Genomic DNA, 16,412 nt, shown 5'->3' with positions numbered 1-16,412 from the left:
AATAAAATAAAGTAATATGCTTTTATAAACATTTTTACCTGATGAATTGTAGTTTAATCAACAATTTCCATTTGATTGTATGATATAGGCTTACCGAGAAATGTCTTTCCCCATATATGGGATAAATATGCGGGCTGAATCGAATTAATGATTCAGAATGATACTTTTCAGAATTGTTTTGGGAGCACGCGTTTTCCGAGCTGGGCCACTAATAACCAATCCGTGATCCAAATTCAATTATGTATGTCCGTCCGTAACGACAATAACTCTCGAACGGAAAGACCTAAAAAAAAGAGAAGAAAACATTGTACCTCTTCGTTTTACTTTCGGCATTCTCTATACACAATTTTTTTCTAATACATTGATATGACATCCTAAGATACCGACTTGTCAGTACTGTACCCATACGGTACTGACAAGTACTAGTTCATTCAAAATATCACATCTCACAAACTATTGGAGCAATAGTTTTTATGTGAAGAATAATTCGTTAAGAACAGAAGTGATTTTGTGTAGTCAGTTTTCTGAGATATGAATTCTTCAGAATTTTATTCTTTAATTTCTTCTTCAATATTCATAAATCGTGTTCTATTGATAGAGAAATCAATGCAGTAAAACAATTGATTTTTGTACCAGACTTCATCTCAAAGGTTCCATCCAAGGGTTAGACAACAAACAGGAGGACTTTTCATTTTATTTCTTAATGGTTTCTACAAATGTGTAACTAAAAATGTGGTAACATCACATCTGTAGATAAAATATCACTTCAACCACAAGTTCAGATGAAATGTTTTAAATTTTTCATTCAAATAAATACATATTTGATGGCAAACTTTTTTTTCTTGAGTGAATCTTAGCCTCTTCTCCCATATTTCAAGCAGCGTACGAATCCCGCGTTAAAAAAACTGGTATCTTTTGAAGCTCTCTACGAATCTATTCAATTTTTCACTTCTTCATAAGATCAGAAGTGCTGGTCAGCCAGGCCTTGTGCCATTGATCAAAACAAGTGATATTCCGAGCAACGTCCGGAGAATACAGCGGATGGCTAGGACTTCCCATTTCAACGTTTCCAAGTATGTTCTAACCACTTTCGCAACATGGGGTCCAGCATTGTCATGCTGTAAAATCACTTTATCATGTCACTCGTTTTTTTTTCATCTCCAGTCACAATGCTATGCAGAAATCTCTTCCGTCTTAGCCTTGCAAGCAGCTATTCGCAAGAAAACAAACTCCGTTCAGCATCTCTCGGCCTGAACTCATATGGCACCCAATTTCCTTGTTTCTGAATCTTTCCCATGACTTTCAGGCGTTCTAAATTGGCTTGTTGCGTCACTCTCAATGATCCTGCCAATTCTTAATGCGTTTGACGCAAGTCTTGATGAAGTAATACCTCCAATTCTGCATCTTAGGAAACCTTCTCTCTTCCGCCGTCATGCTGCTCTTCGACTTCAAAATCACCGTTCTTGAAGCGTTGAAACCACTCTGGGCACGTTCTTTCACTAATAGCGACCTCACCATAGGTATATGAAAGCATTCAATGAGCCTCAGCCGCAGATTTCTTCAGAAAATCAAAACCTCTCGCAAATGAAGAGAATTTGGCTCGTAAGCTGACATTCTTAATCGAGAAAATCTGTATGATGCAGACACAAATCGACTTATACTTCGATGGCTTTATGTTCACAAATACCTAAGCTTATTTTTATGACATCTACGATATATTTATTTCGACTACCACTTACTGCAATCATTTCAAATTCTCAAATAAAATCATAAAGAGTAAATTAATTTTTTTCTTCCCTATTCCACCCATTTCCACAAATTCACAATCATAACCAAAAACGAACATATACAATCTCGTATTTATCAACGTCTCATATCAAGAAAAATTATTCCTACACAAAAATAGAAAGTACCTCCCTCCACCCCGACCCTACCAACGCAAGAAACACAGAAAAAAAAGTGTGTCAACCGCCCGACACACGCACAACGAATATGGAAAGTGCGCTTCAACAGGGTGCTCCTTAACTTTTCGCGTGAGAAAGTGTTGCAATCCGACCGGCCGTAAAGGTCCTCAGGTGGCATGTCTCACGAACCTTCGGACACAACTGCGATTCAGGAACTCCAGCCGATGGCGACGCTTCAGTCGGCAAAGCGACGCCGTCGAAGAATGAGCCTAAGGACGTCGGTTTTACGATCAGGCTGAGTCTAACGTGCGTTCCGAGGTTAGGATGTTGGATTGTCAACAAGCCCAGGCTTCTACTGGAAGACCACCTCCGAGCCAAGAGAAGATGTCGCTGAGTGGTGTTTGGCAGACTCTTGTAAGGACGCATCGTCTTCCAGGTATATTTAAATTGTTTTTGCTGCTTCTTTTTTGCCTTATTGATTTGTTAGAGAAAGCTTTTTTTATTTATTAAGGGTAGATCTAATAAGCTAGCAGAAGATTTATTCACCAAAAGATAACGTGGAAATTATAGATACGAACTAATTGTTTAAGGATTTACTATTCATGATATATCTTTCAGAAGAATTCAAGTAGGTAAATTAGTCTACTAGCTTCAATCTATCAATTATAAAGACCTACCGGCAAGGTAGATTCAATCAACTAGCAGATCTATCTTGCCGATAGATCTTTATGGTCCACTGATGTGCCTACTCCACAGATAAATCCAGCTTTATGAAATTCTTCTTGAAGATCCATCTTGAATAGTAAATCTCTAAATATCTAGTCCATACCTATAATTTCTAGATGAAATATCACCTACGTTATCTTCTGGTGAATAAATCTTTTGTTATCGGTTAAGGGTAGAATCAAATGAATTGTCTATAGATACTTATTCTTTAATGGACATCTTTTGGAAAGACTTTCGATAGTTTTGAATTCTAGCTTGCTTCAGCAGAATGACGAGAAGATTTCACGTGGTTTCTGATGAAGAAAACTTTATCATTCAGTTGAATGTAGAATAGATTCACCTGCTTTTGCTCTTGATTTATTGATATCGGATATAAAGAATCTTGAAAGCAGAGATTTGAAGGTCATTATCAGAGAGGTTAGATTCAACAGTGTCAGCCCTTCTTTGAATTACATCTTTTTTTGTATCTTCATTGAAGATCGACGCAGTAACTGAAATGATGCCGCTGGGGAGTTCCCTCGAACAATACACAGGTTACAATGTATTCTTGATATATTATACTATTTCATTTACAGCTGATTTTCACTGTCATCTTCTTTTATTCTTTCTTTTTTTATTACTTATTGAGGGTGAATTAAGATAAAATTCCTACTGTTTTTTTTTCAACAAGGATGAAAGATGTTACATCATTTTGTCTTCAGTATGTTGAATTTTAAAGCTTTCAGTTGTTTCCTCCCTACTTCCAGGTGAACAATAGACCATCATGTTTCAAAATCTCTAGGATTTTCAAATTTTAAGGAGAGATTGATATCCAACGGTTGAATTCGAAGCAAATATGAAGAATTCGAGAGCTCAAATTCAATTCCGGAAGTATGAATATTGTCATTGCTCAATTATGTCCGATGGTTCCGGTGTTATAATAATATAAGTGTTCATTTTCTCGATAATGGAAAAACACCCATACGAACGAACTGGAATTTAGAAATTAGTTGCAATATAATGAAACCAATGTTCATGCAAAATTGAAAACAATTTTTTTTGTGAAAATTTCTTATCTCGGTTCTGATCCATCAGATTTCTAAACATTACGTATTTATATAAAGTTCAGAATAAAAATACTTACCCAAAAACACATGTAGCTTTCTCACAGATAAAAATGATTGAGTCTTTCTAACCCTCTGAACAATATAATATCTTTCAGAGAAAATACCATTTCGTTTCACATTAAGAATAAGAAGCCCTCATGAGTCTTGTGGAGTGAAAACTATTCAACTATTCAATCTTGGAATTCTTCTACCCTTAAATTGATGTGACACCATTGACCTCATTCTCCGGTACGCGATAAAAGCTAAATCCTACTATTGTTCTTTCTCGACTCAATATTCTGCAAATTATACTCACCAATTGATTGTTTGATAAGGAAATAAGGTTAATCGATCAGGTTGCAATATCTACTTCACCCAAAGGTCTGATTATAATCTTCACTAATATTCATGCACATAAATTTTCTCAAAGAGCAAAGTTATCCAGAGTCTATGACTCACACGCATTATTCACAGCATGGACTTTTATGGGCAGGTTATATATTCTGTTTCAGCTGATAACCTCGTCTAGCCTTTCGATATGTCCTTCAAGAACTGTAGGCTTATCGTGATACAAATTAGGTTCATTTGCAAAATGTCGCAAACTCAGTCAAGGACCAATTAGTATACGTTCTTTTATTATTTTTCATTTTTATTATAAATACATTAAGAAAAATGACCTTACTCCTTTTCTATTTCGCCTTTCATCTTTTCTGCTTTTATTCAATTATATAATCTTTATTCCTTCAACTTTTTCTGCTTCTTTCGTTTGTAGCCCAATGATACATTTTGTGTTTTGTAATCAATCGAATTTTTCAGAGGGCACAGATATCCAACCACTGGTTTCCTCATTGAGAGATAGACTCCACGACCCAGAAAAAGAAGTTCGACAGCACGCAGCCAGAGTACTAGCTGACCTCATCCTAGCTCTTCCAAAAAATTCCTTCAAGCAACATATAAGACCACTTCTTCCAAGCATAGTGACAAACTTGGGCCACAGTTCCTTAGCAGTAAGAAAGAGTATGTTGGATTGCCTGAAGGTGTATATCAAACACACTCCCACTCCAAATGATGACTTCCTAGAAATTATAAGAACCAAGGAAGAAACCCCACAACCTGTATTGAACGGTCTACTTGCCTTTATACCTTCATTAGTAAAACCTGAGATTCTTAGTCTAGAATCAATGGAAAGAGCTGTAGATACTTTGTGGGCTTTTAGTCAGCACTGTGTAAACGAAGAAATATGTATGAGATCTCTGGCGAGAATTAGATGGAAATTGGGATCGGAAGCATTCAACAGAATTCTTCATGCAGATCGACTGAAATCATTCAAGAACTTATCAGAAAAGTATGGTCTCTTCGATAACCCAGACGAAGATTATTCGTCAAGTACTTCAGAAGACAAATTAATCCTAGAAACTGAGATTCAACTCGAATCTGGATCATCTTTGAAGTTACAGATACACGAAGAAAGTTCAGATAACTCTGACGCTCGGAACCAAGGAATTCTTCGTATTTTAGAAGATGACAGTGATCTTGAATTCTACGAATCTGCAAGGAATACTCCAAGAACACCAAGAAGAGTTCATTTTGGCGGTGAAATTGTGAAAATGAGAACTCCGGAAAGTGATAGTACACAGACTAGTGATTCTGAGAAGAAAGTGAGGAAATCTACTCTAACTCCTGTACAAAGTTTTGTTAAAATAAAAGATAAACCTGGAAAACCCACCAAAAAAGAGCCAACGAAGGTCAAGAAGAGGATGAGCAAATCTTTGGAAAATCTTGCAACAACTTCTGATGAAAGTAAAAACCAAACAAAAACTAAAATTCCCATAACTAAAAATTCTGCTCCTAACTCTCCAATAAAGGACCCAGTTCCAGAAATAAAAAAACCTAGACTCCATAACTCGGCACCTAACCTGTCAAGAACTTCCAAAATTCCAAAAAAACTACCAAATGATAAAACGAAAGGAAACATAAAAACAACATTGACTTCAGAAAGTAAGGTTCAACAAAACAATGGTAATAAACACATCATTTCTAATTCTAATACCAACAAACAATTCACGCAAGATAGCACTGTATTCATGATCAAAGAGAACATGAAAATGATAGAACTCAATATCAAAAATAATATTGCTCTACAAATTCTATTCACAAATGGAAATGAAACTTCAGATGGTAAAACTGAAACTGCTGTCAAAATAACAGAATTACCTCCTGATGGTGAACCGAAAGTAGAAAAGGGGTTGGATTCATCACCACTCGATACAAAAGCAACGAAAAACACAAACAGCACAGTAACTAAAGAAGAAAAACGGAAAATATCTGAGTCTCAAGTTGATAAAAGTGATGATAATAACACTACAAAAAGTAATAACAAGGATAAAAAAGAAAATACTGAAACGAAAGAGAAGACAAAATCTATTCAAGATTCTGCAAAAAGTAAATCTATTCTGAATGAACCTCCAACTACAACTCCACTTGAAAAACCTAGTCCAATTGATCAAAAACCTCCTAAAAAACAAGAAAACGACCCCAAATCAACTAAAAAAGATAAACCACCTCTAAAACTCCACATTGCCAAAAACACTGAAGAAGATAAAAAATCTTCTTCTCCACTGATTGATGAAAATGTTCTTCTCGAGTGTGTTAAACAGCCAAGAAGATACAGCAGAGCAGAGGATTTACTCAGTCCGGTCCCTGTTCATAACGAAATACAAATTCTCCACAATTTAGCAAGAAGCCCGGAACATTCCCGAAAAAATAAGAGCAGACCCTCAACAGCTACCATAAGACCACAACAGTTAAGTAGACCAGGCACTGCCACCATTCAGAAAGCTTACGAAAGCTTCAGGGTGTTTCCTGAAGATGTGGCCAATAACAATGTTTCAAAGGAAGTCGAAAAATCGGAAGATATGGAGCAAACATCAGAAACCATTGAAACAAAAATTGAACAACAACAATCCGTATCGTCTACTGAAGGTGAAGTGCCGTTGAAAGAAGAAATGAAGATAATAGAAGCTTTTCCAGTGCAAACCTCAGCCCCCACTACAAATGGAAAATATTCTTTGCCAGATATTATTGAGAGATTAAGAGTAAGTTTGATTCATCTTCTTGAACAATTAGTTTATAACTGCAGTTTGAAAATCGTTCCTGTTAAAATGAACTCATTAAGTAAGACATAAAAAGTACTTGAACGATCGTTATTCATGCACCTATTGCGCCCTTGGGAACCACGGTAATGTATACGAGTATAGCTATAAATGAGGTATTATTTATTTGTCATATAAAAATGAAATTTTCGCCAACTCCGTTAATTACTTTATCAACATGAATCTGAGACGTCAAAATCTAACATTGGCTAGCATTAAAGAAATTGGTCACTTGCGCTGTGTTCGACCAGCTCGAAGCATCCAAAGGGCTCCGTTGACATCGTCATGGGATAAAACTTGATAAAATGAAAATTCTATTGTTAATTGCGAAGAACCGCTTGATTTTACTAAAAACGAAATAATTAAAAACATGAAAAAAAAAATTAATTTGACAAAAACTTATTGCTTCACGATGAACCAGAGGCCTTTTCATAATCGACATGTGATCGACAAAAATATATATGCAGTGGAAAAATATGGATAATCGAAAAACATCAATACCCTTAAATTTTAATGAGCTGTTTATTTTTCGGATATATTCAATTGGAAATGTTCCATTACTCACAGCGACAATGTAATCAGAAATTCTATTAACTTCCTCAGGGCTTTCAATAATGAATTTCATCCATGAGAAAGAAAGTGCACTGAATATACTGACATTCAACTGAAAATTACATTCTAAAAATAATTTTGATAGAAAAATAAATTCAAGGTGAAAACGAACTTTGTGCGTTCATTACAAATACTTTTTTGAACAATGGTTATACATTTTTCCTATATTTAACGTCAGTACCAAAGAAATCAGCTTTGAGTCTTTGGCATCATAAAAATCGATTTTTCGTTCTGACAAAAAGAAAAAAACTTGTTCAAAATAAAGTTTGTAAACACTTCAAAAATCTTCTGACTTATGAACATTACAAGTCAACTTATAGGCTCCAGATAAATAGGGCCCATACGAATTTAAGCATTTCTGTAAATATGATAACACATAGTATGTCTGTATATCATCTAACTCATAAATCGAGTGAAAAACAGTCCAATTGAAATAAAATAACTAACACATTTTCTGAAAACCTAGTTATTCAAAGGATTATCAAATGAAATGAAATGAAACAAAACTTAATTCAAACAAATTTAATGTTTCAATTTGTTTTATTTACTTCTTCAATCAATATCTATAAAAAAAGATTTAGCTATCATTAAATATGCGCGCAGAAACTTTTAAAGTGATTTTCTATAATTTTCTAGAGCCCTAGATCACATCAGTTCCAACTCTGAAGATTGTGGCACCTCTGTTACGAAATTACAGTTTTATTGTATGTTGGTGGACATTACTTTCAACCTTGCTTAGAAGTTATGTCGAAACTTTTACATACTAAAATTAATTTAATATTGTAGAGTAGCAAATCTCCCAAAATCTCAATGTTCGATTTCAAGGACTGAAGAAATTTTCCATAATTACGGTGAAGCATTACGTGAAGAAACTTCTTACGAACAAGAGTGAAAATTACAAGGTGAACTTCAATTACACCTAAAACTTCCACGGAAATTCAAGAGAACAAATTGAAAATTTCTGCATTGGGGAAAAATTTCTAATCAACACTGTAAAACTCTGCCAAAGTCGTCATGTCACATTTAATACGTCATAAATTCACCGTTGTGAGAAAAAAACTTCAATGAATAATGGGGCCGAATATTTCTGTGGTAGTAGGTACTGTGTATAAGAATGGTTTACCGCCGGATAAGGTCTTTTGACTGCAGCATTATCGACTCCATTTTGTGTTATCTCTGATTACACTCGTGCAGAGAACATCAACATGAATGGCATCATGTCGTCTTTTCTTATTAATCCCGATTCTCTTTGGGTGCACATGATGGCCGAAGAAGGGTTAGACGAAGTCGGGGAGAAAGACGTGAACCTCAGTTTGATGTTGAGCGTCATGTACACCGGACAGTAAGCAATAGGGTATGGAGTGCTTTTGCACATGCAAGTAGGTCAGCTTTAGTCTTTATTCGAGGTAACATGACAGCGCTGTGTTACCTTCAAGAAATAGTGGAGCCATATGTTCTCCCTTACCTCAAACGGCTCGAGAATCCAATATTTCCGTAAGATAATGCCCGACCTCATGTTACCAGAGTTAGTTTGAACTTTTTCGAAGCTACGCATGGGAATCTTTTGCCATGGCCGCCCAGATCCTTCGATCTTTCGCCCATAGAGCATGTTTGGGACATCATGGGTAGAAAGCTTGGAAATTTACCCCAGTCCCCATGGACTTTGCCTATTCTGAGACATGAGGTAGCTTGGGATAGTATCCCCCAAGAAGAAATAGACAAACTTATTGCATCAATGCTGAGACGTGTTGGAGAGTGTATAGATAATCGCGGTGAACAAACAAATTGTTAACAAATGTATTGAAATTAATTGTAAACCCTTCGTTTTTTTCTCCGAATTTCAATCATTTACTCCTTGCTATACTATCTATGTTTTACCAAAAAAATTTTCAAATCAAACAGCTCCTTCTGGATGTCGCAGTTTCTTTTTCAGTCAATATAACATCTGAAATGTTAAAGAATTCAAGAGAGATTATTGAACAAATACACTATAAGTTTTCAGAAATTAACGCTAGACAAATTGTTCGAACTAGCCATACAGATGCAGGATCTTCAACTTCCAATGCCTCAATCTCTAACCCCTCAAGAATGTTATCAAGCCAACTAAAACCGCGCAAAAGAAGACATCAGTTAATGAAAATGTTTCCTAACCATGTTATTTCTTGGAGAGGTGATCACAATTGAGCCACGTGAAAAATAAGGTCTATTCTATGCCAATGCTCCACAATAATTTCAAGACCTTAAAGAAGGAATTCGTGAGGACATACCTATAGGGTGTTTTTTTTCGAGGTATATAACTTTAAGTTAGCATTACTGTTCAAGATAGCGATCGATTCAAAAGCTGGCAAGTGATTTATTCTCAGTTTGGTTTGGCAATCCATCATAAATAGACTCACGCCTGAATAACGCTTACAAATAGTTCAATTTCATTTCGAAAATAATGGTTCTGTGCGGAATGCGTATCGCGCACTACGTCCATTTTATTCTGTTTGGCGATGAAGCGCACTTCTGGTTGAATGGCTACGTCAACAAACAAAACTGCCGCATTTGGAGTGGAGCTAATCCTCAAGTGTATGTCGAAACACCGTTACAAACAGAAAACTGACTGTTTGGTGCGCTTTATGGGTTGGTGGAATCATTGGTCCGTACTTCTTCAAAAACGATGATGGCCAGAACGTTACAGTCAATGGCGATCGGTATAGAGCCATGATTACTAACTTTTTCATTCCTGAATTGAACAACCATGATGTCCAGGAGCTGTGGCACCAACAAGACGGCGCAACATGTCACACAGCTCGTGCCACAATCGATTTATTGAAAGACACGTTTGGTGACCGCCTAATTTCACGTTTTGGACCTGTGAATTGGCCTCCAAGATCTTGTGATTTAACACCGCTAGACTACTTTCTGTGGGGCTATGTAAAGTCATTAATCTATGCGGATAAGCCACAAACCCTTGACCATTTGGAAGACAACATTCGCCGTGTTATTGCCGATATACGGCCACAAATGTTGGAAAAAGTCATAGAAAATTGGACGTCCAGATTGGACTACATCCGAACCAGCCGTGGCGGTCATTTGCCAGAAATCATATTTAAAATGTATTGCCACAAGATTATCTTGCGGATAAATAAAATTCATGTCAATCGAATAATCCATCGTTGTTTTATTGCAATTTAAAGTTCTATAGCTCTAAAAAAAAACACCCTTCACATGCCGCAAATGTGCGAAATGGTCATGAAGAGAATTTGGTGCTGCAACAACCATAGACGTGGCGGGCCATTCAACTGATGTCGTTTTCCATCGTTAATGGCATACTTTACTCTTTACAATGAAATAAATATCCATTGATTTCTTTCAAAATATACTCTTTTGAATCAAACTAATCCTCTCATTGACAAACCGTTTATATATTTCATAAAACTTCCTCCAAACAATCGTGGAAACTCCAAGGTTAACATCAATTACACCCAACCATATCTCGCAAAATCAAAAAAAACACAAAGTCGAATTTTCCGCATAACTGACACATTCGTAATTACCCCCTCTGAAATTTTGTCAAAGTCGTCATGTCGAAGGACCAGTAATACCTCATTAAGTCGACGTAGCTCACCAAGGATATAGCGTGTCCGCGTCCTGAAATTATGCACAGGAAAATCCAGTGAAATCTAGGTTAATTGCTCTCGATATTTTTCCAACAGAAATAAATCGGGTTCGTCTCCCCACCCGTCTGGCCGGTCAGTGTCCAAAAAGCCGATTTGCATAGAGCGACCGTTCTTTCTATTTGACTTGCCGCTGAGGGGGTAGACGAGGGTTACCAGAGCGGATATGTTGACCCCATTCTTATGGTTGGGGTGCCTGCACTTGCCGGCCACCGGGCGGTGCTGCGTGTGCCACAATTTCGCCGATATGATCAAATTGAAAATTATAGAAAACAAAGAGAAAACGGTCCCGTTATTCTCGATTTCCTTTCGATGTGATTGAAAAGGTTATAATGGGTGTTTTTTTTCAAGAGCTTCAGAACTTTAAATACAACTTTGCTTCCGCCGGTTTTTTTCCGATATTCGAGGCCTTATTGTAAAAAACTGGCTATACATTTATGATTCAAAGTGTTGTCCATCGCTGGCCACTATACTTTCTCCCATCTTTCGGGCAGTGCACGAATCCCGCGTTGAAAAAATTGGTCATCTTTTGAAGCGATCCACGAATCGATCCAATTTTTCACTTCTTCATAAGACCGGAAGTGCTGGTCAGCCAGGTCATTCGCCAATTATAGAAACAAGTGATGGTCCATCGAAGCAACTTCCCATATCAACGTTTCCAAGTATGTCTTGACCAATTTCGCAACATGGGGTCGAGCATTGTCATGCTGTAAAATCACTGTATCATGTCTCTCGTATTATTGCTGCCGTTTGTCTCTGAATGCTCAGCTCACATTAATTGCCTTCGATAATGATCGCCTGTGGTTGTTTTAGGCGTTTTTAACAACTCATAATACTTAGCTGGTCCCACCAAATACCTACTGTGCACGACCTTGAATTGCGATTGGGATTTTCGTAATGAACCCATTTTTCGTCTCCAGTCACAATGCGATGCAGAAATCGCTTACGTCTTTTCTTTGCAAGCAGCTGTTCACAAGCATACTAACGCCGTTCAACATATCTCGGCTTCAACTCGTACGGCACCCAATTTCCTTGTCTATCAATCATTCCCATGACTTTCAGGCCTTTTGAAATGGCTTGTTGCGTCACTTCCAATGATCCTGAAAATTCCTGTTGCGTTTGACACGAGTCTTGATCGAGTAATGCTTCCAATTCTGCATCTTCGAAAACCTTCTCTCTTCCACCGCCATGCTGTATCGAAATCACCGTTCTTGTAGCGTTGGAACCACTCTTGGCACGTTCTTTCACTAATACTGGCCTCACCATAGGTATGCGAGAGCATTCGATGAGCCTCAGCAGATTTCTTCATATTAAAGCAGAATATTGGAACCTCCCGCAAATGACGAGAATTTTGCTCGTAAGCAGATATGTTTAATCGAGAAGAACATAATGATGCAGACACGAATCAACTAATATTTCGATTTCGATTAGATTCAAGATAATAAATGTCCAAAAGGTTCATCTGGGTTTCATTCACCTATCCCATAATAGGCCAATTTAGCCAATATTTCACTAACGTTAATAGAAATGGATATGAACAATGCTCTCATCTAGGTAACTTCGGCGACAAGATTATATTTTGAGCAACATTTACCAACTCTGGTGGTATCCTGCACGTCTAATCGTCATCATCACTGTCCATTTCAAATATTTTGTGATGAATAGTAAGATGAATATTTATATTACATAGAAATAATTGATAATTATCTGACTTTGTCACAACGTTCGACGAATCATTTGCCAAGAAAACGATTTCATAAGCAATTAGATTTTAATCGATTGCTATTGTAAATTTGTATACCTCCTAATAAAAGCACATTCCTGAATTCGATTCCTAATTTACTATTAATACTTCAGTGGAACGATCTTGTCATTATTTATTAACTTACTGAACTTCTTATTCGATCAAGGTATTATGAGAAACATAACATTTCAGAGAGCTATAATAATAAATATTGGAGTTCAAAATTTTTTCATTAACTTCTCAACCTACCTAATATGTATGTATGTGTGAAAAAAATTGCATTAACTTTTTTGGTAACCGGATATGTATCATATTGTTGCAAAACTTCATTCTGCAGTACAAAAGTAGAAACAGCCCATTTCTTCAAGTAGTAAAGCCAAAAACATAATTTATAAATAGGTTGTTATAACGGAAATATACATAGTATCTAAATATCGATCCTCAACTTCCTTCAACGTCTACTATTATGGAATTCAGTCAACAGTGAAACAATGTACCTAACGGTAAAAGAAATGCATATGGAATGAGTTCCGTTAGACCCTGCAACATAAGGGTGGTATTAAGGGTGATAAACAATATGTAGCACGTTCTCGTTTCTTGATTGTTCTGCATGATTGAATCAAGGTCGACTTTATATTTTTCTCGGTTTATCTTGCAGATACCTGTAGGAATATGAAACTCAATGGAAGGGATGGTATAGAAGACATTTGGCTTAAACTTTGTCAGTTATAAATCATTAATGTTTATAATTTAAAGTAATCATTGATTTATCAGAGTCAGCATCAACCAAAATATGAAATTAAACTTGAAGCATGCTACATTGCAAATTAAATATATTCAACTGAACAAGAAAGTTGATGAAAATCTGGGCGTACGCCAGTGCGTATATAATGTGTGTGTGTACCCAATATAGTGAAATTGTCATATCATTTCTTTTCCTGGTTTCCTTGAATGAACGTTATTGATAATTATTGCAGCGAAATTCATAAAGTTATTTCCTCTATTATATTCATAAAACCCCCAACAAAGGTTTTTTTTGGTATTTTTTCTTTACTAAATTCCTGATTGGAGTTCCTGATAAAAGCTAAAAGTTTGATTATAGCATTGAGAGTCCTTAGTAAAAAGATAGCCCAACATCATTATCAATTCTCAGCTTTCAAGCCGAAGTATTTTACTCTCCTTGCTATTGAAGAATTGTCGGACCTAAGTTCTTATCAACTTCGGTGGAGGAAGATTGGCTCAGTATAGAGCTAGGACTTTTATCTCTTTGTGAATTTGAAAAATTACGTTCTTTATTCTTATACATATATAAATTTCGGATTCACTTATATATATTTTCCTTTTTTAAAATATTGTATGTGAATGTTTCTGGTATCAGATATTTAAAAAATTCAGATTGTAAAATATTTGCGTGAATATGAAAGGTGTTTGATCGACCTGGGTTTTTGTCCCAACGTGGGGCCGCCTAGGTCTTTCTGGCAATTCGTTCACTAGATCTCTCAGTTTTCCTGGTGGGGGTGACAAGTAATTCGGGATTGATCATTATCTTCGTTCCGGTGGTTCAAATCATTATTCTTCGGATCATCTCTCGGAAATTATATCTGATTTTTCAGTCGGGCATTTTGAGTTGTAACAAACAGGTTACAAACTCTCTAAAATGTTATTTCAAATGTAAATGTTGATTTGTATATTTATTTCACAGAAGAGTAAGAGACGATATGTAACTATCTGTTGCGATTGCTGTCTCTCTATATCCGTACTGGAGAAATTCGTGAATAACAGACATTGAGACGAAATAAAAACTGTTTAATGAAACCTGTCCACAAATCATGAATATAAACAAAGTACACTAATTAAAAGAAAACTATTATAGAACATATCCTCCAGGTTCAAAATAAAGATCCATATTTTGTTTGCAGGAACAGGATCTCACAAAAAACCCATACACATTCGACTCATCTATGTCCTCTCTCCAGAACATCGATTTCATAAAAAGTTTTGATGCAGAAAATCTGAAACAACTTCTCCAACTTCTGTTTCTCTTCGAAACGCAGGCCAGGTATCGGAAAGGTTCAAGGGAAGCCCTCTCCCATATTTTGGAGCACATTCCAGAGAATGTTCTGAAGGAGTGTCTGCCCCAAATAGCCAAAGGAATCGCAAAAATGGGCGCACCTCACGGGATAAAATTGGCTATCATCGTTATGAAGAAAACTCATCTTGCAGGTAAAGAACGAAAAGTAGGTTAATGGCATTCTAAGTAGATTCGTTTTGGAAGTTTGGCACGCAGAAAAAACCCATTTATCATTCGGAGTATCCCAGTGATTGGCATATCGATGAAAATTCATTTTATCATAACGGAATATCTGGAAATTTTCAAACTAGTCAGTTGAAAGCAGCGTTGTAAGTAAGTTGTACCTTTCAATATCTCACTTCAAAGACATCATTCTTATTTTCATTTTTTAAAGCTTGTAATTTCTACTCAAATTGTAGTAACCATACAATCTAATCCACAAATCTCTACAAGCGTTTGAAAAACTTTTCGACAAGGTTGGTGTCATCTTAAGTAACTGAAAAGTAATAACTTCTTCTTCAGCCTTCACTCATCCTGACATAGGTCTTTTCCAGTTTCTTCCATGCTTCTCTATCATTTGCCGTTCTCCTCCATTGTTTTCCTTTCAACTAAATCTGTAAAATATCTACAGCTGAGTCTCAAACTACTCTCACTACTCAACCATTATTATAGCTTAAACCCAACACTAATCACATTCCTCTAGTAATTATTAACTATAAGTAGGTACTCGATACATTTCTTCATAGAGTCATTTCTTTCAGTTTCTAAAGATGAAATCATATGATTAATATCAATGTAGAAACGAATGAGGAAAGCTCTGATCTAAAGTCAAAAGCTTCTGCATGTTGGTTCAAATTCATATTAATCTATTTTTTTCAAAAGATATCTTATGAACTTCCAAATAATCATATAACAACTAAGTAGTAGATTTCTGCTTAAAAACTTCAGTATAAGCTCAAAAGACCTTCTTAACCTTCTAGAAAATATCGAACTCAATACAGAAACCTAATGGTAATTTTTTTTCAGGAGAACTTCTGGATCACCTACCATTTCAAAGCAGTAGAGGAAGAGAAGGCTCATTACAGATCTTGATAGCAGCTTGTCGCCTGTTTCCAAGCACTGAATTAAAAATTGACAACGCAATTAAAACAGCGGTATCGACTATGAAAGATAGAAAACGAAAAGTACGTCATGCTTCTCTAGAAGCTTTGGCGTGTTTGGCTCAAGTTGGTGGTAACACAACAGTTCTTGAGACCGCTAGGCAGGTGCTCAAAGATGAGGAGAATAAGGACAACTTATTGAATGTTATTCGAGCTAGGTATATTTATATTACACCTTCGTAGCATTAACGATTGATGTTTGTTTTGGAGCACTCGTTCACCGAACAGTCCACTCTATAATTTTATCATTAGGCATATGTATTTTTCTAATTTTGAAACGGAAATAGTCTAAAACG

At 36.2% G+C, this 16,412-nt stretch overlaps 1 protein-coding gene across 1 annotated transcript in view; it reads left to right on the top strand.

Moving 5' to 3' along the window:
• Window positions 1-1,807: 1,807 nt before the first annotated feature.
• Window positions 1,808-16,412, top strand: part of LOC123684474 — a 39,494-nt gene continuing 24,889 nt past the window's right edge. The window contains exons 1-4 of the mRNA XM_045623756.1: window positions 1,808-2,340; window positions 4,532-6,810; window positions 14,805-15,108; window positions 15,983-16,274. Of these exons, the coding sequence (XP_045479712.1) occupies window positions 2,229-2,340; window positions 4,532-6,810; window positions 14,805-15,108; window positions 15,983-16,274 (2,987 nt within the window). The 5' untranslated portion in view covers window positions 1,808-2,228. The remainder of the gene's footprint in view (window positions 2,341-4,531; window positions 6,811-14,804; window positions 15,109-15,982; window positions 16,275-16,412) is intronic.

This window comes from Harmonia axyridis, chromosome 7, assembly GCF_914767665.1.
Source record: "Harmonia axyridis chromosome 7, icHarAxyr1.1, whole genome shotgun sequence".
In the NCBI taxonomy this organism is placed as follows: domain Eukaryota; kingdom Metazoa; phylum Arthropoda; class Insecta; order Coleoptera; family Coccinellidae; genus Harmonia; species Harmonia axyridis.
The sequence above is the reverse complement of the archived record's forward strand: the minus strand, read 5'-3'. Positions and strand labels throughout refer to the sequence as shown.